Here is a 25199-nt window from a genome sequence, read left to right as displayed (position 1 = left end):
TCATTTTTGTGGAAAAGAGCAGTGAATGTTACAGAGCTAAAAAAAAAAAAAAAAAAAAAAAAAAGCCTACAACCCACCAGGAGTTTCTGTTGTAGATCAGTGGGTTAAGGACCTGACATCATCTCTGTGAGAACTTGGGTTCAATACCTTCCTGCACTCAGTGGGTTAAGGATCCAGAATTGTCAAAAGCTGTGGCATAGGTCACAGATGCGGCTTGGATCTGGTGTTGCTATGGTTGTGGCACAGGCCTCAACTGCAGCTCTGATTTGACCCTTAGCCTGGGAACTTACATATAATGCAGGAGTTGTAAAAAGAAAAATAAATAAACCCAAACTCCTTTTTGACTAGGTGTTCTTATGAGCCAATGAATTGTACATATAGACAAGAATTGTTTCATTGATACTGGGGTTTGAAGCTGTTGCTCCAGATTTACATTCAAAGATGTTAAAAATTATTTACTTTTAGTAGAAATATCTCATATATCCATGGCCCCAAATTATAATGAGGTCAACAGCTAGAACTTCTGCTCAGTAAGATAGACATACATGCAGCAATGCAATTTCAGCATAAAGCAAAGCAATGTTTTAGTGTGCATGCAGCAAAAACACACACTTTGCATTAGGGTTTTCAAAACACTGAGAATGGGTCTAAGAACCTCATTATTAGTTGTGACCTACCTAGACTGGGGAAGCACTGGAGCAGAATAAGTAAAATGGAGATTCGGGGTAAGAGAATTTTATTGAAAAATTAAGTGCAGTATCAGTTACTTTTTGTACTTTTCATTGAGCTAAAAACTATTCTGAAAAGCTAATTATATGGTAACCATGACATCATTTGCTCATACACCAGTCAGAGATGGGAAGAGGGAGTGTGGAGGCGATCTTTAGAATGTTGAAGGTATAGAAGAAAGTGAGGTCTTTTGCTTAAACTACTAGGACGTTAGAATTACGGAATGCTGGTGATTTGGAATTCTATACTCAGAAACTAAAGAACTTGAACTTAAATGAACTATATCCAAAAAGGTAATTAGTCAGAGGTAGAACAATGAGAGCAATTCCTTTTAAGTTCTTGATTCTAAGTTTTAAATGCAGCAATATATTTGACAGGATACATTTTACACCAGAATAACAAAGAACTCTTACACAAAGCAAAAAACAAAACAGTTTTAATGATTAGAACAAATGAATTGACAGGTTTATAATAACCATTAACTAAGGGAAGCCCTAGAACCAGAAATAAGGATTTTAAAATTGCATGCAAAGTCTAGTTACCATAAAAACCAAAGCAATACCAAAATATGTCAGTTTCCTAGCTTAGACTCCAGGTCTTTTTATTTCCAACCCCTGGTAATCAAAATATTTACACCTTCACATGCTACTTACTAATAGTGCAGGAATAAAATTATCTGTCTAGGACTACAAATTTCTTTCACATATGGGAGGTCACAAAAAGAATAGTGTCTTTCTCCACCTTTTTGGGCCCATCTTGAAAACAACAAAAAAAGGCACTCCCAAAGGTTCCTTGGTAACACCTTTGTTAGGTTTGTTAATTACATTTTATATTTACTTTACATGTAAAATTAATGGTCCATTAATTTCAGGGATCTGAGAACCACATGGCATTGAAACTGCCTTTAACCCACATGCCAAACAACTGGCTTAAACAATGACAAAAACTTTGGATGCCAGTTTAAAAAGAAAAATGGGGGCTTTGTTTCCTCCGTAATCATATGCTTAATTACTGAACTTTGGCCATGCATAGCCAAACATTGTGGAACTGAAAAAAACCACTATATTATCATGGTGACAGAGGTCTCTGAATTATTATTCTAGTTTTCTAACATCAGCTGCTTCCAGCTCCCCTGCAGCAACGCAACTTTGTTCTTCTCCTTTTATTAATTATAACTAAGTGCTCTGAACCTGGGTTTCTCTCTGCTGAAAGATTTACTAAAGAAAGATGCTTAAATTACTGAGTCTTTCTCTATGATTTATCAAAATAAAGAGTAATGGAAGTCTTCAACTACCTGTGGGCAGCTGCCTGTTATTCAGAGAATCTTCAGAAACCATGTGCCTGAGGCCAAATAGAATCTGCTTTATCACTAAATCTGACTCGACACTGAGCCATAGTGAAACTGCACTTGGGTAGCCAGTCTCAAGTCAAACTGAACTTAAGTATCTTTCTACATTTACTGCATCCATGTAGTGTGCAATTTTTGATGCTGAATAAGAGATATTCGGCAATTGAAGGCTTCGCCACAAGCATCACATTCATGGGTTTCTTGGATTTTCACCTCGGCATGGATCTTCTGATGGTTGACAAGGCTGCGCTGTTGACTAAAACTTTTGTCGCACTTCTCACACTTATAAGGTTTTTCTCCTGTGTGTATTCTCTGATGCTGAATAAGGCCTGAGTTCCGGCTAAAGGCCTTCCCACATTCATCACATTTATGGGGTTTATTACCTGTGTGAACACCCTGATGTCGAATAAGATTACAAAGCTGACTAAAACTTTTGCCACACTGTCTGCACAGATAGGGTCTCTCACCAGTGTGGATTCTCTGGTGTTCAATAAGAAATGAACTCCGACTGAAGCTTTTCCCACATACAGTACATAGGTAGGGCTTTTCACCAGTGTGGATTCTCTGATGCTGTACAAGATGAGCACTGACACTAAAAGTTTTCCCACATTCATCACATTTATAAGATTTTTCCTTAGGGTAGACTTCCTGCTGTATAACAAGACTGCAATTTGGATCAAAACTTTCGTTAGGTTCATTGTATGAATAAGTCTTTTCTCTGGTGTGGATTCTCTGATGCTGAATAAGACCTGAGCTTCTACTAAAGGCTTTTCCACATTCCTCACATTTATGTGGTTTGTCCCCCGTGTGAATTCTCTGATGACGAGTAAGGTTGCAAAGTTGACTGAAGCTTTTCCCACACTCTTTGCACTGATAAGGTCTTTCACCTGTATGGATCCTCTGATGTTCAATAAGGAATGAGCTCCGACTGAAGCTTTTCCACATTCAATACAAAGAAAAGGCTTCTCACCAGTGTGGATTTTTTGGTGTTGGATAAGGTATGTACTTAATCTAAAGGCTTTCCCACATTCACCACACTTATGGGGTCTTTCCCCTGTGTGAATTCTCTGATGTTCAACAAGTAATGAATTTCGACTAAAGCTTTTCTTACATTTGGTACAGTGATAGGGTTTCTCACCAGTGTGAGTTCTCTGATGTTCAATCAGATGTGACTTCCAACTGAAGGCTTTCCCACAGTCACTGCATTTATGGGGTTTCTCACCTGTGTGAATCCTTTGATGTTTAACAAGGCTCCTTCTCTGGCTGAAACTCTGTTTACACTGATTACATTGATAGGGTCTCTCTCCAGTGTGGATTCTCTGATGTCTAATAAGGGTTGAGCTCACACTAAAGGTTTTTCCACAGTAATTACACTCATAGGGCCTTTCCCCAGTGTGAATTCTCTGATGTTCAATAACAAATGAACTTCGACTAAAACTTTTCCCACATTCATTACATTGAAAAGGTTTCTCTCCAGTATGGACCCTTTGATGTTGAATGAAGTGAGCCTTGCGGACAAAACCCTTTCCACATTCTTCACATTTATGGCATTTCTCTTCTGAGTTTGGTCTCTTACGGATAATGTTAGTGTTTCCTCTGAACATTCTCTGTTCCTGGGTCAAAGACTCCCTTGGTATTTCCCACAAGAAGATTCCTCTCTGTTTATCTAACCTACCAACAAGTTCAAAGGTCTCTCTACCTATAGGATCCTGGTCAATTTCACTTTTGATTCTTGTAACTATTACACTCTGAGGTTCCACTTCTTCCTCAATTTCCTCAATTTCTTGTTTCACAGTTGGTGCTTCATCCTTATCTCTGTTCAAAACATCTGGAATAATAAATGGAAAACAGAAACATCAGGCAAGCTCTTTGCCAGCAAGAGGAAACTTTCATAAGATAAATTAATCTACTATGTCCATAAAATGTACTTTACTACATTCTAGCATTCTTGTGATGATTAAATTAGTTCATATACATAAAGTATTTAGAACTGCTTGACAAACAGTACAAGCTTTATAAACATTATTTAGTATTAGTTATCTGATGAAATGAAATGTTTTTATTGGAGAAAGGGTATGAAAAGAATGTTTACAAGGCACAGAATGCATCAGTTGGAGAAAGGAGAGTTGAGAGGAAGGGCTGAAAAATCAACAATGAATTATGCAAGTAAGATGGGCATACTAAGAAATAAAACAAATAGTGGTGATATGAAACAATCTATCTAGGAAGAAAGGATAACATGGGAAGAAAACAGTAGGCTCAGGAAAATTTTAGATGAGGTGGCATTATTGAAATGTGAATAGACCAAATAACTGACAGAAAAGAACACATAAAATGATGATGAAAAGGATAAAAGACAAAAACCATGGGAAACAACAATTCATCCATTAATAAGAGTTAATTTATTGTGATCAAAAGCATTCCAGGTATTGTATAATGAGTCAGGATTTACAGATAAGGCAAGAAGCCCCCAGCCAAATGGAATGGATGACAATTAAAAATGGGGAAAGAATATGATAAAATGATATTAAATAAAGCAGCTCCTGTATAAAGGAACAAATGGTTTTAAAAAAAACTGGGTTGAAGTGACATGGACTCTATGATATAGAAAGACAGGAAAAAAAAAAAAAGGGAACATGGTCAGAGCTAATGGAAGGAACTAAGAAAAAGAGCAGTCTATGGTAGCTTATAACTTCATTTACCACAAGTATCAAGTATACATGATTATCACTGCTCTAAAGATGTAATAAGACCCAAGTTTGAGCCATCTAGTTCTAAGTGAGAATCTGTATGACATCTGAGAAATGATGATTTTGCATGTGTTGGAAGAAAGACAACATAATTGTCCTTATTTCGCTCAGAAGCATCTGACCCTATTTTGTTTTCTACGCATTATGTTCCAGTTCCCTCCCTACTTCTTTAGCCTTTTCTAATACACTTTCCTCATATATTTCTCTTCCTTTGTCAACTCTTTAAAGTTGTTGCTATCCAGGTTTACATACTTATTTGCTCTACGCACAGTCTCTGAACATTGCCACTTAGTTGTCTCAAAAAGGGCTCACAATTAACATGACCATCGTCATTTGTTCCATGTCTGTCTCTACCTCTAATTATCTTCCCTTAAGAGGTATCACCATCCATCACTTTTTAAAGTCCCAAAGTCAGAAATCATCCTAGATTTCTTTTTCTTACCATCAATCAATCACCAAAATCAATTATTCTATTCTCTAGTATTTTATTCTTCCTCTTTTTCCCTGGATTACTGCAAAAGCCATCCTTAGATCTGGTTTTTTGGTTGCATCTATTTCATCTATTTGATCTCTGGAAGCTTTTTCGTAAAGTTCTAATCATGTCACCACCTGTAGATTCACTAGCACTCCACCATCTCTAAAATCAAATCAAATCTCTTTACACTATGATACTCAGCACTTCCTGAGGTCTCTTAAGCTTCAACTCACCCACCTACCCATGCTTTCACACTTCAAGTGGGTGAACGGATTGTGTTTTAGTCTTTTATGACATTCTTTCCATTTCTCATTTATTAAATGTCCACCAACACTGCTTATTTGAAAAACTCTTGGTTTCTCTTTAAGATTCAATGCAAAACAATAGTTCCTCTACAAAGCCTTCACTAAGTCCACTAGACAGATTTAAGTGTTCTGTTTTTGATCACCAGCCCTTGTCCATGACTGCATTATAGCTATTATTACACTGTACTTGTAACTGTTTGTTTCTTTCATTGGATTGTAAATTCCTTGTGAGAAGGTACAGTCTCTTGATAATGTTTACCCAGTGCATACTGTTGTAGGGTTTTACTCAGAAGAATAAGACAAAATTACATTATTTGCAGATGCTATGAATGCCTATCTAAATTCCTAAAAGAATTAAATGAGAATGTAGCCTTCAGGATGGATTAGCAATGGGATCCTGCTGTGTAGCACTGGGAACTCCATCTAGTCACTTATGATGGAACACTTAATGTGAGAAAAAAGGATGTATACATGTATATGTAACTGGGTCACCATGCTGTACAGTAGAAAAAAATATATATATAAATAAATGATTAAAAAAAGCATTAAATGAAATACAATAGTGACAGCAGGACTAATACAAAACAAACACTGGTTCTTCTTTTTTTTTTTTTTTTTTGCATTTTTCTTTTTTTGATGGCCACACCTGCAGCATATGGAAGTTCCTAGGCCAGGGACTGAATTCAAGCCACAGCTGCAGCAATGCTGGATCCTTTAACCTATCACACTGGGCTGGTGATTAACCCATGCCTCTGTAGTCAGAGTCTTAAAATACTGTACCACAGGAGGAACTCCAAATACTGATTCTCAATACTAAGAATAATCAGTTGGTAAATATTATAAAAAAAAATATGCTCTTCATGATAATAAAACCCAGAAAACCTAGGAATATATCTAACAAAAAATGCAAGACCTATAAAAATAATCCATAACATTTTTCTGGACAGAGATAGGTTTAGATAGAGTCAACCAAATTGCTAATGAATTCAACATTATAAGGATTTTATTTCTTTCTAAACCAATTTATGAACCTAACTGTATTCGACCAAAATCCTATGAACCAATTAAATACTACTGAATCTAAATTTCAATAGGAAGGATGCAGAAAACTAGTTAATTACAACTGACCCTTGAACAACACTGTCTACTCTAGAGGAATTACCTATGACCACAGGATGGGAACATAAACTACAAGCATAACAGATACCTCAGAAGGTGGTTATAGCTACCAAGCCATGGCCTAATGACCAGTTATTTCTAGGCTGCTCTGTGTGGAAGCCTAGACTCATTTGACTCTCTGTTTGATCATTTGTTTTCTTGCCAATGCCTCTCTGTTTTATTTACTTTAGCAATATATTATATTCTATATCTGGTAAGATTAAGTCACTCTTACATTCTCTTTCAGAGTATACAGTAGACAGTTGACTCAAAGTGCATTTCTCCAGTTTTCTAGGTAAAAGAATGACAGAATGGGGCAGGACTTGGATTCCCACACGTAGGACTTGGATTCCCACGCCTAGCACAATGCTTTATAATTATTTATTGAATGAATGAGTAGTTGAACAAATAATAGAAAGAGACTATAATCAAAGAAAAGAAACAATGAATTTAAGGTCTTTACGTACAGCAATTCCCAATTCTGTCAAGGTTCATTCTGGCTCCAGTAGTCTGGAGAGAAGTCATTAAAACTGAAGAAGTCTATTTCAACTGAAAGAACTAAAAAGGTCAAGAACTGCGAGATCAACCTGTCAGCTGTACCATCAATGTGCAAAAAGTTATTAAAGTTTTTAAAGAAAAATCACCATGGAAAGGATAGTTATAACTGAAGAGGCAATGTTACAAAGCTGTGTGAGTTGTATTAAGTAGAGTAACAAGATGAAGTGTAGAAAAACGCTATAGCAGAATAGTTGAGCACTCATCAAGGGGAAAGAGATAGAGTTTATAGAGGAGGATGAAAAGACTGTGGAGGGAAATAATAATTGATGCAATGCTATATTTCAGCTACAATCAAGAAGAGAGCCTGAAAGTAGGAGATTACAGATGGGCTCACTGCCAAGCTTTTATCCAAATGGTACTCACGTTGTAGAGTACTAGGCACAGCAAGGCTGGGTATTTGCCTGGTATTATAAGCAGGACACCATATGGATAGATAAAGCTGTCAGTGATGCAGAGACACCATGGCAAATGGGAAAAAAAAAAACACAAAAACAGGACCTGATATGGCTGGAGATCAAAGTGGTATGCAGGGAATAACAGATGAAGCTAGAAAGCTAGGCAGAGGCTATATAGGGAGGTCCTAGTATAGAGGATAAGAAATTAAGATTTTTATCCTTTAAGCTATCAGGAATCACCAGAAATTCTAAGTAAACTAACACAAAATCACTTCAGTGGCAGTAAAGAGAATATATTAAAAGACTGGAAGCAAAGGGCTAGTTTATAGATGAATGCAATAATCATGTCTAAAGACACTGAGTCCTAAATTAAGTATATTCACTCAGTCACCCAAATATTTAAGAAGCATATAATATATGCTAGGCTCTGTGCTAAATGCTAGAGAAATTAATTGGAAAAAATATCGTTACTGTCCCCTTGAAGATCAGTCTGTTTAGAGAAATAAAGAATGATTATAGGAGTTCCCGTCGTGGCGCAGTGGTTAACGAATCCAACTAGGAACCATGAGGTTTCGGGTTCGGTCCCTGCCCTTGCTCAGTGGGTTGACGATCCGGCATTGCCGTGAGCTGTGGTGTAGGTTGCAGATGCGGCTCGGATCCCGAGTTGCTGTGGCTCTGGCATAGGCCGGTGGCTACAGCTCCGATGACCCCTAGCCTGGGAACCTCCATATGCCGTGGGAGCAGCCCAAGAAATAGCAAAAAAAGACCAAAAAAAAAAAAAAAAAAAGAATGATTATAGTACACTGTAATAAATTTAGCAATCGAAGTGTACACAAGGTAGCAAAGAGAAAAGAGTGATTAATTCTGAAGAGGCGGTCCTGAGATCTTAATGGATTATCTGAGATTAGCCAGATGCAAGTTACTTATGTGGTCTTCAAAAGAAGACGACTAAGAAGTTTGAGTGCAACAGACAATAATGACAGCAATTGACATTTACACTGTACTTATTTCACACTAGTCACTGTCCTAAATGTTTTACATATATTAACTAAGTTAATGGTCACAATAACCCTAAAAGGTTTGTGCTATTATTTCCATTTTATTAAAAAAAAAAAAAAAAAAAAAGGAAAAAGGCACAGAAAGGTTACGTAATATACCTACGGCCATAAGGCTAGTAAGTGGTAGAACCAGGATTTTTACTTAGGCAGATAGGCTCCATATTGTCTCTCTTAAGTGGAGATAAAGATTTGGGACTTATTATCACGTAGCAGTAGCTGATGACCTGGGTGTAAAAAAGGTTTGCCAAGGAGAGTATATAGCTGAGAGGAAGTCTGAGAATGCAAAGCAATAGAAGAATTTCAACTAACTATAGAGAAGGGGGATTAAATACGGTCCATAAAGAGCCTATTGCATTTGACAACTGGGTTATTACAGACCACTGTTAAACAACTGAAAGCAAGTGGCAGAGGCATGCAAAGGGGCATAGAGATAATGGGAGGTAAAGAAGAGAACACACATTAACTACTCGTACAAAAACCTGGCTGTGAAGTGAACAAATAGTAGGTTACAGGAAGCAGCAAGAGAGACTGTGGCTCAAAGGAGAAGTCTTCTTGCCCCTCTTTCTTCAACTGAAAGAACCATGAACATATCTATCATCAGAATAAGGGTACCAGAGGAGAAAGAACAAAGACTGAAGCTATAAGGGAAAAAAAGAGACTGCTAAGTTCTTGGATAATGTGAGAAGATAAGCGATCTTAAGTGTGAGCATGAGGTGGAAAAGTTGAGAGTTCATGTTTAGTGGCCTCTGTCTTCTCTGTGAAACAGAAGGTGAAGTCCACCACTGAGTGATGGACCCAAAGAAAACTTAAGTTTTTGGAATAGTTACTAAAAGGAACAGGGACATCAGCTAATAAATTAATAATAAAAACTTTGCTAAGATATAAAAACCCAGTGGAGACTAGAAGAAAGAAAAGCCATGTAAGTATACAGGGCATCGATTCTTCTGATTAAATAATTTCTCTTGCTGTGTTTATCAACTCTAGGAGAAAAGAAAAGGCAGATTTTATAACCAGTACAAGATTTGAAGTTTGCAGAATGGTTAGAACATGACAAGGTGGCAATAAAACATGCTGGTTAATTTTATATATAGGTCTTTGGATTAGAAAAGGAAGTGAGGGCAGTAGTGAACTGAGAGGCGGGGGGAAAAAGAAGCCAAGGAACAGGAAACATTAAGAATAAATAAGTGGTAGGAAAGGAGTCAGAGAGGTAGAAACATGAGAAGTTGCAGTAAGCTCCATGTGGGCAGAGATCATGTCTGCTTTGGTCTCCCATTTAGTTATAGTCAATAAACATCTACTGCCTGAAAAAGATTAAGATATTGGTCAAAGAATAAGATTTGCGTGTTAGGACAAAATTGAGTATGATCATTTGATGTGAGTTACTGAATAAAAATGGGAAGCAGGGTCCCTGAGGACAATACAGTCAATATACAATGAGGCTGAAGTAATGACTACAATATTAACGGTGTGGGTTAGCAAAGAGAAGATTCTGAAATGTGACAAAATCTACGTGTGAGGGACCAAAAAAAAAAAAAAAAAATGACAGTTGATAGTGAAAAAGAAATGAGTGGGTAGAGCAAGACAGCTGAGACATCAAAAGAGAAAAATTGTATTTGAAGGTGGAAAAAGTAATGCTTTGGGAACAGCAAGGAAAACCTCAGAGAACAATAGTTTTTCCCTTTCAGCCTTGAGACAAAGGATGGGAAAGGACGAGGATGTGGGAGAATAAGCAGCCACTGCCAGAGAAGTGGTGTCCTTGGGAAAATGCCAGGTTTCAGTTAAGGCCAGGAGGGGTAGGGAACATTGTGTGAAGAGGAACAGGGGCTCCAGAAGGCAGAGTAAAAAGGGGTGGGAGGAAAGCAGTGGGAGGATGAACCAGGAGGGAAAGTACAGAGCAATATGGGAATGAGATTATGAAGATATGAAGCTAGAAAGGCTTGTATTTTGGTCACTGCAAGGATGGTAAGGATGAGAGTCATGGAAATAATTCATGGTTAAAGGTTTGAATCAGAACTTTGGAACAAAGCAGTTTGGTATGATACTGGCTCAAGTGTTCTGATTTCTTACAGTTTCTTATATATTTTAATCAGAGAAACAGCAGATTCTTACCCAGTGAGACCAGGTTTCCATAATTCTCCATCATGACATCTTTATACAGGCTTCTCTGAGCTGGATCCAGATAATCCCACTCCTCCTGGGTAAAAAACACAGCCACATCCTCAAATGTCAGCAACCCCTGAAATAGTATGATTTCTGTAGTCAGTTCTTGTTGTCTCAAGGACAATTCTAGCACTGAAAGTAGCAGAAGCAATCACTTATCAGGGCTGGGTAGGCTAGGAGGCACATGATAACTAAGAGTTCCAAACTGGGCTCAATTCTGGAACAGACTGAATTCTATTGCTGCATCTTTGCCTTCTGTAGTGAGGAGGCCTAGGATAAGGCTTTCTGGCTTATCAATTATTCCCCAATATTATAATTCTAGCAAACTGACCCAAGGCCTTCCCAAGTTTCCTGCACCTCATTGCCCCGCTCCAATTCTCTATTAGCACTGGCTTGAGACCCTTTTCACTTCAATTCCGTTAAGTTCTCCATGCGTCTACCTTGGGTCCAGGCATCGCAGCAGGTGCATTAGACACAGGAGAGGGTCAAAAAAGGTACCTCACCTGAAAGAACTCATAAATGAGAACACTAGTTTGGAGCACTACTCATTTTCTTTAGCTAATTTATCCAGTCGCTCTCAAAAAAGGAGCCAGTGGATAGTGTGGTCATGACCGGCACCCTGGTGCATTAAAGGGGTACTCCCTCGCACCAAGCTGGCCCTAAAGACCGCAATCTGGCGGGGGCGGGGGGGGAACACGACCGACGGTGGCGTGGCCTAGTTGGGTAATGGCGAAAGAACACGAATACCCGGAGGGGCGACCTACCTTCGGCTCTGTCGGGGGGCTCGGGGAGGCCATCTCTCCGACAGAAAATCAGGGCAGGAATCCGGGGTAGCCGCACGAAAAGGAGCCTCTAGCAAGGCCTACGCCGCCGCTGAAGATGAGGCCCGACGAAGGCGAGGCCTCCAGGCTGGATATGGCCAGGTCCTGCCTCGGTCCCCGAGCGGTCACGACCCCAGCAGCATGTCAGATGCGCTTCTTGGCCGCCCCCTAACCCCGAATGCCTCCCCTGCCTAGTTACGCAGGCCTTCCAGGCCGCGCTAGAGCCTCCTCCCGGCTGCCTGCTCCTTTTGCTTTCAGCCAAAGAGCTCTATGACCGCCCGCCCGGACCAGAAGGCGTCACCCAGAACCCTCCCGGGACTCCCCCCAACTACAACTCCCGTCAGGCTCAGAGGGAGCGCCCGGGTTCAGTCTCAGCCGCAACGGCTACCGGACTACATTTCCCGGAGTGCAAAGGGCTAGGGAGCATGGTGAGGCTTAGAGGAAAAAGGGAATGCTTGACACTAAGCTTACGCCTGATTGGCTGGTCTTGGCGCGTCACTGCCGGCGGGGGGCGGTGTTTTGTTTCGAAGTTCTCCTCGAAGATGGCGGCACGGTGGGTCTCCGGTCTTGCCAGAAGAAGCCTCACGTGTGCAGTCTCTGGGGCGCCACGCAGAGAATTTTGGTCTCCATTCAGGTAAAGCGGAAAGTGATGGTGGTTCAAGCTCACAGAAAATAAGGAGAGAAACTGAGAAGGATGAAGAGGAGAATTCGGAAGGGAGCGTCATGCTATTAAGACAGGAACCTCCTCCTGCGTCTTGCTAGGGAAGGGACGATAAAGTGCGTTAGGGTTCTGAGTTGAGAAACAAGCACCAGGTTCCGCGAGTGGTGGTCCAGTCACTTCCTTTGACCTCAGTTTACAAATCTTAGAACCGAAATACTTTCCCCTTTCCCTTTCATTTCACCCGTTAATTTATTAAGCAAGCAGTACCGACCATGCGCTCTAGGCACCTAGTGGAGTAGGATCTCAGGAAAGGAATGACTCGTTTCCGACGGTCAATTCAGAACAGGAATATGAACGTGCTTGATGAACTAAATTCGTTTGCGGCGTTTATTTCTTCACAAGCAGAACTCCTCATTGTGTTCGTTTGTTAGTTCATTGGTTCATTCAACCGATACTAGTCGCCAGCTCAGGCCCAGCATTTCTCTAAATACAGCAACAGAAACAAAGCCCCTTCTCTGAGCATAAGTACTCTGACATATGAGGAAACTGAGGGCCCACAGAGAGAAAGTTTTTTTTGCTAAATGTCAGAAAGCAACTTAATGACAGGTGGATGTGGAACCCAGGTCTCTTAACTCGTCCATCAAACTGCTTTTCCCACAGCGCCATGTGGAATTTTGTCAAGATAAATCTTTTTGACTCAGGAAGTGTTATGACATCAAAACTTAGAGGAACATCAGGGAACAATGTATGCCCTCTTAAGTTTCAGACATAAACTCTTTCAGTAAAAGGATTTTTGTTATCAGCTCATGTATTTATTAGCTTCCCCTCTTTTGGTTAATGTTTATTATTATCTTTCAAATCTCCTTTTAAGTTTGTTTTATTTACTTACTCACCAAGTTTTGCTAGAGTGTCTGCTATATGCAGTGTCTAGATGTGAGGGATACGGTTGTTAAAACAGACCAAATCTTTATTCTCATAGAATATGTCTTTTGGCGGAGGAAAAAATGAACAAATGTAGAATATAATTTCAGAAAGTGGTAAATTATGAGGAAAACTAGAACAGTATAAGGTGTACCTTGGAGCTACTGAGGTTTGTTTTCCAACAAACAAAGGGTTAGGGTTAGGTAAAGTGAATATCTCAAAGCATGTTAAAGGAATTTTTTGGTTTCCCTGTGCATTTAAAGTTATGCTTACTATCTGTAGTGTGTTAAATGTGCAATAGCATTATGTCTAAAAAAGCAATATACATACCTTAGCTTAATACTTTAATGCTTAAAAAAAATGCTACGCATCATGTGAGCCTTATGCTGGTGTGTCTTGTCTAGATGTTGGTGGCTGTTGATAGTTCAAGGCAGTGGTTGATGAAAGGTGAAGTGTCTGACAATTCTTTAAAATAAGACAAAGAATTTAGCTGCATCACTTGGCTCTTTCACAAATGATTTTTTGTAGCATGAAATGATATTTGATAGCATGTTATCCACTTCTTTCAGTATTGCAATCAATTCTCTGAAATTCTGCACCTTTTTTTTTTTTTTTTTGGCTGCCTCTCTGCACATGGAGTTCCCCGGCCAGGGATCAAATCAAAGCCATAATTAAGACTAAGCTGCACCTGCAACAGCACTGGGTTCTTAACCCACTGTGCTGGGCCAGAGATTGAACCTGTGTCTTAGTTCTCTGACCCCATTGTGTCATAGCAGAACTCCTCTGCACCTTTTTATCAACTAAGTTTATGTAGCATTCTAAATCCTTTGTTGTGTTTTCAGCAATCTTCATGGCATCTTTACCAAGAGCAAATTCCATCTCAAACTTTTTTTTTTCCTCATCCATAAGAAGCAACTCCTCAACGTTGAGGTTTTATCATGCGATGGCAGCGTTTCAGTTACATCTTTTAGGGTCTACTTCTAATTCTGGTTCTCTTGTTCTTTCCACTACATTTGCAGTTACTTCTCCACTGAGAACTAGCAAAACGTAACAGAGCATGAAGTAAGCAAATGCTGTTGGAAAAATGGCACTCATAGACTTGCTTGATGCAGTATTGCTGCAGGCCTTCAGTTTGATATCTGTGATATTTTATGTCTTATGAAGGCATAACATGAGGTGTGCTTTTATAAGAGATAACTGAGATGAAAGGAATATTTCATTATGATGTACTGGAGTAGTTTGAGGAGAAGGTGGGAGGTGAGGAAGTAGAGACCATTAAATATAGGCAACTCTTGAGAAGTTTTGTTGTAAAGGAAGCTGGAGCGAAACATGGATTTTAGGAGGAATGTTTTTAAAGATGGGAGATACTGCAGTATATTGTGTGCCATAGGAATACTCTAGTGAGATAGGGAGTAATTGATAAAGAATTGATGCAGAGGAGGTTCCGTTGTCGTGGTGCAGCAGAAACGAATCCGATTAGGAACCATGAAATTACGGGTTCCGTTGCTGGCCTCGCTCAGTGGGTTAAGGATCTGGTGTTGCCCTGAGCTGTGTTGTAGGTTGCAAACATGGTTCGAATCTGATGTGGCGCAGGCTGGCAGCTGTAGCTCCAATTCAACCCCAAGCCTGGGAACCTCCATGTGTTGTTGGTGAGGCCCTAGAAAGCAAAAAAAAAAAAAAAAAGAGAATTGATGTAGAGAGAGTCTTTTGAGTAGGCAAAGAGGAATGGTATTATAATTTTTTTGGGGGGGAGGCGAGGGGCTGGACCATTCATTTCTAGTGTACTCCAGTTTCTGTAGAGATGACAATCCCAATCAGATGCCAGCTCCATAGAAGACAGGAGTTAGTTAATGAACAAATATTAAGCACTGAAATAATGCGTCACAGATTCCTTCACATTGGCCCTGATACTCAATAATAGTTACTCAAGCAGTTTTAAAGGATTCCCCAAATCAAAACATCTCTGTATTCAGGAGTTTATAATCTGGCGCAGTGTTCCAGGGACAGTTTTGCCCATCAGGGGGAATATTTGATAATACATTTTTGGTTATTATGACTGAGGACAGCAGTGCTCCTAGGATTTAGTGAGCAGAGGCCAGGGATGCTGCTGAGCAACCTATAGTCAGTAGGAGAGCCTCCCACAACAAAGAATTATCTGGCTCAAAATGTCCATAATATTTGGGGTGAGAAATCCTGATCTAGTAAGAGAAGTAGAATGTAAATAAAATTAAGATTCAGGTCGCAACATGCTCTGAGAACAATATAAAATGCTATGGGAGATCAGAAGAACTTACACTTAGGTTTGAGTGAGGAAATCAAGTAAGGTTTGAGAGAGAACAGTTTTGTCCTAGGACTTAGAGGATAAGTAAGATTTTTATAAGTGGAGATGAAAGACAGGCATCTCAGATAGGATAAAACTTGAGCTAACACATGTCATCAGGAAAGTGGGAAACAATGCAGTTTAGTTTGGGTAGAGCATAGAGTGTATATAGGTAGGAGATTAGTGGGAGATGAGATTATAGAGGTAGATTGGGTTTGGATCTGGGAGGCTCAGGAAATCTCAGACAGAACAATTTACCTTCTTCATGCATTCTTGAGAATTCTTAGAGCATGTAAAATTTGAAATTAGCTTTTGTTTTCTCTCTGTGCCAGTTCAGTTCAACTGTAAGCTTCCAAGGGCAGGGACCTGTCTTATTCTTTGTTTTCTCAACAGTGCCCAGAAAAGTAGTAAGTGTGCAATTATTTATTGATTTAGATTGATAGGCAAGATTAAGTCTGGTGTTGTCAACTTGTCAACTTCATTGATACAGTTAACTAAAGATTCATATATTTGTTTGTGATCATTCCAGAAAAGAGAAGCAGCCAGTGGTGGCTGAGACAGTAGAAGAGGTAAAGAAAGAACCTATCCTGGTGTGTCCACCCATACAAAGCCGAACATACATACCACCTGAAGATCTCCAGAGTCGTTTGGAATCTCACGTCAAAGAAGTTTTTGGCTCATCTGTACCTAGCAATTGGCAGGATATCTCCCTGGAAGATGTTCATCTGAAGTTCAGCTTCTTGGCACGTTTAGCTAATGATTTGCGCCATGCAGTGCCTAACTCCAGGCTTCACCAGATGTGCAGGGTCAGAGATGTTCTTGATTTCTATAATGTGCCTGTTCAGGATAGATCTAAATTTGATGAACTCATTGCCAGTAATCTCCCTCACAACTTAAAAATCACTTGGGGTTACTGAACAGTTCAGAAGAGGAACACATTGAAAGCATTTTCTTCCCCTTGAGAGGGAGGTTGCTTATCAGACTTTTTGATACTTTACCATTTGAAATGCTATCAGAACTGTTCATTAAACCCACTTTTTCTGTGGAAGAATGTGTTATGTCTCTTTTTTTTTGTCATCATGAATTGATATATCACTGGATTTTCTTTTTTCATATTTGCTGAAACTTTTGTTTTTTTGTAGAATAAGGAAATAATTTACAAAAATATTCTTCTTTGGAAGACAACCGTAATTAACTTGAGTGTAAGGCATGTTCAGATGTGGTCTTTGTTCTTCATAGGCATAAACTATTAGATACAAAAGAATGTTTTAATCGTATTAGATCTCTTAAATCTGAGATAGTATTTTTATATGTATTACATATACAAATAAGGAAATGGGTAGTTATAAAAGAAACATGAAAATCTGTGTTGTATATTATGAGAGTTTCTTTCACTATTTGCTTTATTGCACAAGTGGATATAGTAGAAAATGATACTATTCAATATGAATTAATCTCTTTTGAAATTAAAATAGATTTCTTGAAGTGTGGTGGGTTTTTTTTTGTTTTGTTTTGTTTTTGGTCTTTTTAGGGCCACACCCACAGCATATAGAAGTTCCCAGGATAGGAGTCAAGTTGGAGCTGCAACCACGGGCCTGTGCCACTGCCATAGCAATGCCAGATCCAAGTCTCATCTGTGACCTGCACCACAGCTCATGGCAACACCAGATCCTTTCCATTGAATGAGGCTGGGGGTTGAACTTGCATCCTCATAGATACTAGTTGGTATTGTTAGCTCTGAGCCACGATGGGAACTCCCTCTTGAATTGTGTTTTTAATTTAAGGTGAAATTTGCTTTTCTGACTTGTCGTTTTGTTAATTTAAGTATTACAAATGAAAGAGTTAGAATGTGTGCCAAGTATTAAGTGGTGTGGCCTTTTTTTTGGGTAACATGTACCAAATTCTACATCTAAATGGGTTTTCTCTTCGAAGGAGATAATGTTTGTTTCAAGCTGTTTTTCTTTTCTGTAACTTAAAAAGTGGCCTTGAGTGCCTGTCACTGATAAGTTTTTGCAGACTTTGGTATACTTAATTTATGAGAATTACTCAAATAACGAGTTAACCCCAGATGGTTCTGGATGACAAAAATGAGAAAGTGATTAAATTAGGAATTATTTTTGTTCAGATGTAGATATGGCTGGAGAGTAATGACTCAAGGAGAAGGAATTTCTTCTGTTTTTATCCTGACTACTAATAATTCTGAAAGAAAAGTGATAGGTTTTAAACAAAGGAAATTGCATATTTTCTTTCCTAGGATGACTTCTCTGAAGAGGGCAAAAATAAGTTGAGTTTATAAATTCTGGTATGTTTATGAGAAAAATTAGTACTGTATTAGCATAACAGTACAGTTATGCTCTATAAATGTCATCAGCAGACAATCAGATTTTCAGTAACCTCTGGTATGAAGAACTTCAAAAATATCTGGAGTATCAAAGTGTCTGGAGTCCTGGAACTTAAACATTAGCGCTATTGTGTCCCTTCTGATTCTATGTGAAAGGGATTCAGCACGGAAACACTTCAATGTTACATACAAGGTTTGATTATCTCATTTCCCTCACAACTTTTATCTTCCAATCTGGAGACTCAGAAAAATGTGCAAAGGGCAAGATGGAAGTAAAGGACGGTAAAGGCAGTGTGGAAAAACACTTGGTTTCAACTGGAGAGCTCATAAGTGTTAGGGCCGAAGAAATCACTCCTTTGCAGCCTGGAACAGTGTTTCTCCAAATTTAATGTGCTTATGAATCACTTGGGATCTTCTAAAATGCAGATTCTGATTCTATAAGTAGGTAAACTATACATCCATCAACAACTAGAGGACATCCCTGGTTTAGAACCTAATATATCAGAATAATGACCTTTAGTTTTCCTGAGAAGATTGAATTAGGTTTGCTAACTTGTTCTCTGAGATAACTAAAAACATGTGATGTAATCATAATAGGTTTACCTATTTAAAAACTAAATGGTTGCTGCATAAAAGTATTAAAAATTTTACACTATTGGGCTATTGAACACAGGTGTGCTTGCATTAAAAACTGCTAATAAAATAGAGGTTCATGGTCTTTTTTTTTTTTTTTTTTTTTTTTTGTCTTTTTGACATTTCTTAGGCCACTCCCGCAGCATATGGAGGTTCCCAGGCTAGGGGTTGAATCGGAGCTGTAGCCACTGGCCTACGCCAGAGCCACAGCAATGCGGGATCCAAGCCACGTCTGCAACCTACACCACAGCAGGGCAATGCCAGATCCTCAACCCACTGAGCGAGGCCAGGGATCAAACCCGCAACCTCATGGTTCCTAGTGGGATTTGTCAACCACTGAGCCACGACAGGAACTCCTAATAGAATGGTCTTAAATAAATAGTGCTAAATAGCAAAAATTCACCTGATTAATTTGAAGATTCTAATTGGCTTATTAAATGATTGATGAATCAGGCAGCATCCCATCCAGCAAAAGAGAGGTGTTCTGTTGAGCTTTAAAGGCAGAGAGGGGGTCAGAAAAAAAGAAATTACTAGCAGAAATGCATTATTTTAGGCAAGGTCATCATCACCTTCCATAAGGTGACTGGATGGAGTCTTATCAGTGGATTTCCTAGTGCTGACCAGGGAAATTCTGGTTGACTGGTTAAAGGTCACATTCCTGGAAAACACTGAATCTGTAATTAGGTTAGATATTGTCTTATAATTAAGTTAGATATTTACTGCCCTGTCACCTAACCAAATGATTTTATTTTGGGCTGTCTCCTTTTCAACAGTAATGTGTATTTAAAGCAGCATAAAACAGACTTCCCCCCCCCTTTTTAACATCATTTGTTTCTGACTGTGTAAGTAGCACTTTTATTAGAAAATTGGGAAAATATTTTTCTATCCCGTCACCTAGATAATCACCTAACATTCTTATATATTAACAAATGAAAAAACTTTTTTCCTGTATTTTCAAATTTCTATGACATGTCCCCTTGACCCCCTCACATCATGAGTATTTCTACTCATCTTTACATAGCCTTAAGAATAATAGGCTTAATAATAGCATATTATTCCATAAAAGCCTGTTACAGAATTATTCAAGCAAAAGTATATTACTGGATTTTAAATTGTTGCCAGCTTTTTGCTGACAGTATCATTATTTTTTTATCTGGCTCTTCTAGTTCTTAGAGTGTTGGACTGCCATAAAACCCATTCTTAGAAATCATTCACTGTAAATTTCTTGACCTTAACCTAATAATAGACAATGTGGTCCCGTTTCTTTGATTTGTAACCCCTTTAGCCTGTGTTTTATATATCCTAAAGTACAAAGTGACAGGTACCTTGAACTTATCTGCAGTTACATATCTTTCATTTTTATTAGGTTCTTTCACAGTGCAAATTCCTAAAGGTTGCCTGAATGGTTTCTGAATTCAAAAGTAGCTGCTGAAGTTAACTTATGATTCTGTGGAACTCCAATGTTAATTTTAGTTGTATAGGAACAGACTGCAGCTACCATAAAATTTCTGCTTCTCTCCATCAGGAATGTCAAATTCAAAATATTTGGCACCAATGTAACAGTAATCTTACACTATTTGTATTCAGATTTCATCATTGTCCCAGTAATGAGCTCTATAGCAACTTCACACCCTGATCCAGGATCTGTTCTGGTTCCTGCTTTACATTTTGTTTCCATGTCTGCTTAATCTTACTTACTTTGAAACAATTCTTCAGTAAGCTGTATTTTATAAGGAATTTATTAATTTCATCTAAGTTGTCAAATCACTTGGCATAAAGTTGTTCATAATATTCTCTTAATTTTAGCGGCTGCCATGATCTGCAAATGATAAGCCCCTCTTTCACTTTGGGTATTTGTTATTTGTATTCTGTCTTGTTTCTATTATACAGCAAAGTGATTCAGTTATATATTATTTTTAATATTCTTTTCCGTTATGGTTTATTATAGGATATTGAATAGAGCTCCCTGTGCTATACAGTAGGACCTTGTTGTTTATCCATTCTGCATATAATTGTTTGCATCTTCTAGTCCCAAGCTCCCAATGCATCCCTCTCCTACTCCACCTCCCCCTTGGCAACCACAGTTATCTTCTCTATGTCTGTTTCTGTTTCATAGACAAGTTCATTTGTGTCATATTTTATTAGATTCCACATGTTAAGTGATATCATGGTGTTTGTCTTTTTGACTTTGCTTAGTATGATAATCTCCAGGTACATAGGTGTTGCTGCAAAGGGCATTAGTTCATCCATAAATTTTAAAAGTTGATAGGAAACTATAGTAAGAAGTGGGCAGTAGTCTGGTAGTTCACTTACCTTAGCTCAGTTAAATTCAAAAGGCACATTTGAGATTTTGACCTGGATAAGTAGTGTCATTCTTCTTATTTTTTAATTTTTTTTTTTTTTTTGGCTTTTTAGGGCCACACACATGGCATATGGAGGTTCCCTGACTAGGGGTCTAATTGGAGCTACAGTTGAGAGCCTATGCCACAGCCACAGCCATGCCAGATCTGAGCCACATCTGCGACCTATACCACAGCTCGCCGCAACAGTGGATCCTTAACCCACTGAGTGAAGCCAGGGATTGAATCTGCAACCTATGGTTCCTAGGCTGATTCATTTCTGCTATGCCATGATGTGAATTCCTAGTAGTGTCATTCTTTTTTTTTTTTAATTTTAATTTATTTTTTTTTTTCCCACTGTACAGCATGGGGACCAAGTTACACTTACATGTATACATTTTTTTCTCCACCCTTTGTTTGTTGCAGAGAGTCTTTTCACTCAGAGTTCCAAAGTTCTGAAAGTGTAGGTTAAATAAGGCTATGTCTTTTCAGTTGGTCTTTTTTAGAAAGGATGTCACTGGGGACTTGCGATTATGAGGGTATCAGGCTAAAATTTATATTTCTTTCTTTCTTTCTTTTTTTGCTTTTGTGGCCACACCCAGGCATATGGAGGTTCCCTGAGAGGGGTCAAATTGGAGCTACAGCTGCTGGCCACAGCCACAGCAACACCAGATCCGAGCTGCATCTGCAACCTACACCACAGCTCATGACAATGCTGGATCCTTAACCCACTGAGCAAGGCCAGGGATCGAACCCACAACCTTGTGGTTCCTAGTCGGATTAGTTTCCACCACGCCACGATGGGAACTTGTAGAATTTATATTTCCAAGGGAAAATGAAAGTCTATCTGAAATTAACTTTTCTTCATCTGTCTCCCCTATTCCCATTTAATTTCTCCTTCATTTTAAAGACTATTCCCTATAATATTACAGAAGATATTCTCAAGTCTGGGAGGCTGAGTTATGTTTCTGTTTTTATTTTGTTTCAAGGATGATTTTCTTTTAATGTAAGACCAATGACATGTTAAAATTACATTCTGTGAAAATATTTCTTGAAGGTTGACTGTATGTCATACATATTTATTCACTTCAGGAATGAAGGATAAAGATGTTTGGAAAGAAGTTTAAGCTTAATGACTTTGCAACCAATTTCTTTCTGTGTGGGCACACTGGTTGGTATATGTGATACTTAAGTAGAATGGGTAACATATGGAAGGACTACACCTTTAGGGACTGCATCTAATTTCCCAGTGATTATCATATGTAGACCCTTAATAGATTTTTGCTGAACTTGACTCATAGTTGGAGATATGAATTCTATTCCTGACTCTGCCATGTATTTCTGTGTGACCTTACTTAATTTTTTTGAGTATTTTTACCAGTGAAACAAGGTAATTTGGGTCTCTAAACTTGGTTTTAGGCTTCTCGGGGAATGTTGTCTTACCATCAAATTCTCATTCTCAACTTTTCTCTCTCTCGGCTCATTCTCATCAGCATGTATTCATGCCTGTGTCTACCTAGTCTCATATCTACCCTGCCCCGATAAACATATACACATTAAAAACAAAGTACAAAATTAGCAGATCCTGTCATTGCCTTCCCTTATCTGTATCAGTGGTTAGTGCATAGGCCTGACTCACAACATCCAGAACTTGGATTCCTCTGTCTGATAGTTTTTTGGGGGGCTCCAGAGTCAGATTTACCCTTCAACATGGCAGGTTAGAAGTGGTGGGAAATGAACATACCCCCACCACTATCAGGAGCAATCCTCAACTATTATTGGATATTTCTTATTGTTCTTCTCCACTCATGTTTCCGGGAACTTCCTCAAAGTAAACTACTTGTTCTTGAGTTCTTATCTCAAGGTAGGCTTCTGGAGGGACCCAAAGTAGGACCCAAAGCAAACTCCTTGACTTTTTTTTTTTTAGTAATTGGCACCCTCTTTCTCTCCTCTTTCTTGAATAATTAAGCTGTTATTTTCATTCCTGAGCCCTACACTTATGAGGTTTTGCCTTTGCCAGGTCACCAAATCTCTCTAAAAATGTACAAGGATTAACATGTGGTATATACAATAACAGTTTCAGAAATTGACTTGCTTAAAATCAATTGACAATAAATAACCTTTTCTTTAGCTCCTGTCTCCCTCCACTCCACTGATATATAATTCTTGAGGATTTGACTTTATACCATTGTGGAAGCTGGTATACCATTGTGGAAACCCACTGTGGAAGTGGGTTTTTTGTTTTTTGTTTTTCCTCTGATTGCCTTAACAAATTTTGGCACTTTGGTTTTTAGCACTTTGAGTATTATGTGTCTAGGTTTAAAATATTTTTAAAAAATTTATCCTTCTTGTGCGCTCAAAGGTTCTTGTCTGTGATTATCTTTTATTATTTTTAGAAAATTCTTGGCCTTTATCTCTTCAAATATTTCTTCTGTTCCAACATCTCTTATTCTGGATTTCAAGTACATGTATATTAGATGATTTGTTATCATCCCACAATTCTTATATGCTCTATTGTGTTTTTCATTTCACTCTTTTTCTTTCCCTCTTTGTTATTCAGTTTGGGTAACTTCTGTTGACCTGTCTTCAACTTGATTTTATCCAGGTTGTATGCAGTGAATGAACCATTGAAAGCATTCTCCATCTCTGTTGCTGTGGGGTTTTTTGTTTGTTTACTTACTTTTTGTTTTTGTTTTCTAACATTCCCATTTGAGGGTTTCTTTTGGGTTGTTTTGTTGTTGAAATTCCCTATATATTCATGCATGTTGTCCACCCATTTCACAAGACCTTTGTCTTAGTTCAGATTGCTATAAGAAAATATCATTCATTATGTGACTTAGACAACAGAAATTTATTTTTCACAGTTCTGGAGGCTGTAAGTCTGAGATCAGGGTGCTAGCATGTCTGAATTCTGATGAGGACCCTTTTACTTGATGGTCTCCTTACTGTATCTTCACATGGCAGAGAGAAAGAGAGCAAGCAAGTGAGCTCTGGCCTCCTCATCTTTTTATGAGAACATCAGTCCCATCATAGGGGCTCCGCTCTCATGACTTCATGTAAACTTTATTACTCTCAAAATCCTACCTCCGGATACTATCACAATGTGGATTAGGGCTTCAACACATGGGTTTTTGGAGGGACACACACATTCAGTCAGTAGCAAAATTTAAAATTATTCATAATTATTTTGAGTTCTCTTTCTGATAGTTCTATCTAGGTTATCTCCAAGTTTAGTTTTATTGATTGCTTTGTATTTTGCCATTTTTTTTCTTGCTTTTTTGTGTGGCTGACTTTTTTGGGGGTGGGAGGTCGGGTAGCTGGGTTATGTGGCAAGTTTGGCATATAGTCTATTCTTTCTTCCATCAAGCCCTGCATGCCCCAGCCAGGTCATGCTGTGACTCAACCTTGATTATAGGCCTGGTAGCCAGAATGAGGATAGCTTCTAAAGGCACCTGTTGCCTTATGGGGGAAGATCTCTATATGGTCTTTATTCATGTTAGGGTCAATGAAGGGGAGAGAGGGAGCCCTTAGTGGGCAAAGAGTGGTCCTCTACAGCGAATCCAGAAAGTTGAGAAACTTCTACAAAGTGGAAATTGTTGGGAGCATCCACTAGATGTCCCCATCTCATTTTCCAAGCTTGGTCTTGAACTTGACATGTTTGACTTGTTCAACATTTTTTGGCAGTTAGCTACTTTTACCATCAAATCCTGTGCTTGAATTTCAGCTTTTTTTCTTTTTTATTGAGATACAATTGACATACATTATATTAGTTATAGGTGGACAACATAGTGACTTGATACATGTATATATTGCAAAATGATAACCACAGTAAGTTAGCCACTATCCATTTAACCACTCATAGTTTAAATTTTTTTTCTTGCAATGATAAAATTTAAAATCTACCCTATCAGTAACTTTCAAATATACAATATAGTAGAACTAACTGTAGTCACCCATGCTGTGAATTACATCACCAGGACTTATTTTATAACTGGAACTTTACTTTTTGATCACCTTCACCCATTTTTCCCACCCTCCACCCCTGCTTCTGGCAACCACCAGTCTGTTTTCTGTATCTATGAGTTAACTTGTTTAGATTCCACATAAAAGTAAGATTGTATGGTATTTGTCTTTCTCTGTCTGACTTATTTAACTTAGCATAATGCCCTCAAGGTCCATTCATGTCACTTATGGCAGAATTTTCTTCCTTTTTTGACTGAATAATAC

At 38.5% G+C, this 25199-nt stretch overlaps 2 protein-coding genes across 2 annotated transcripts; one reads left to right on the top strand and one right to left on the bottom strand.

Annotated features, from left to right (window-relative positions):
* ZNF189 (zinc finger protein 189) lies at positions 1139-12157 on the bottom strand. Its single transcript, XM_005652705.3, is given in 4 exon segments — positions 1139-3012; positions 3015-3905; positions 10886-10970; positions 11701-12157. Coding segments are annotated over 4 exon segments (1836 nt in total). The 5' UTR covers positions 11734-12157; the 3' UTR covers positions 1139-2185.
* Positions 12237-18703, top strand: MRPL50 (mitochondrial ribosomal protein L50). Its single transcript, XM_003122043.4, has 2 exons — positions 12237-12391; positions 16189-18703. Exons 1-2 carry the CDS (start codon positions 12300-12302, stop codon positions 16574-16576), a joined length of 480 nt encoding a protein of 159 aa, XP_003122091.1. The 5' UTR covers positions 12237-12299; the 3' UTR covers positions 16577-18703.

The sequence above is a fragment of the Sus scrofa genome, chromosome 1 (genome assembly GCF_000003025.6).
Source record: "Sus scrofa isolate TJ Tabasco breed Duroc chromosome 1, Sscrofa11.1, whole genome shotgun sequence".
Classification (NCBI taxonomy): domain Eukaryota; kingdom Metazoa; phylum Chordata; class Mammalia; order Artiodactyla; family Suidae; genus Sus; species Sus scrofa.
This window is presented reverse-complemented; position numbering and strand designations above follow the sequence as displayed.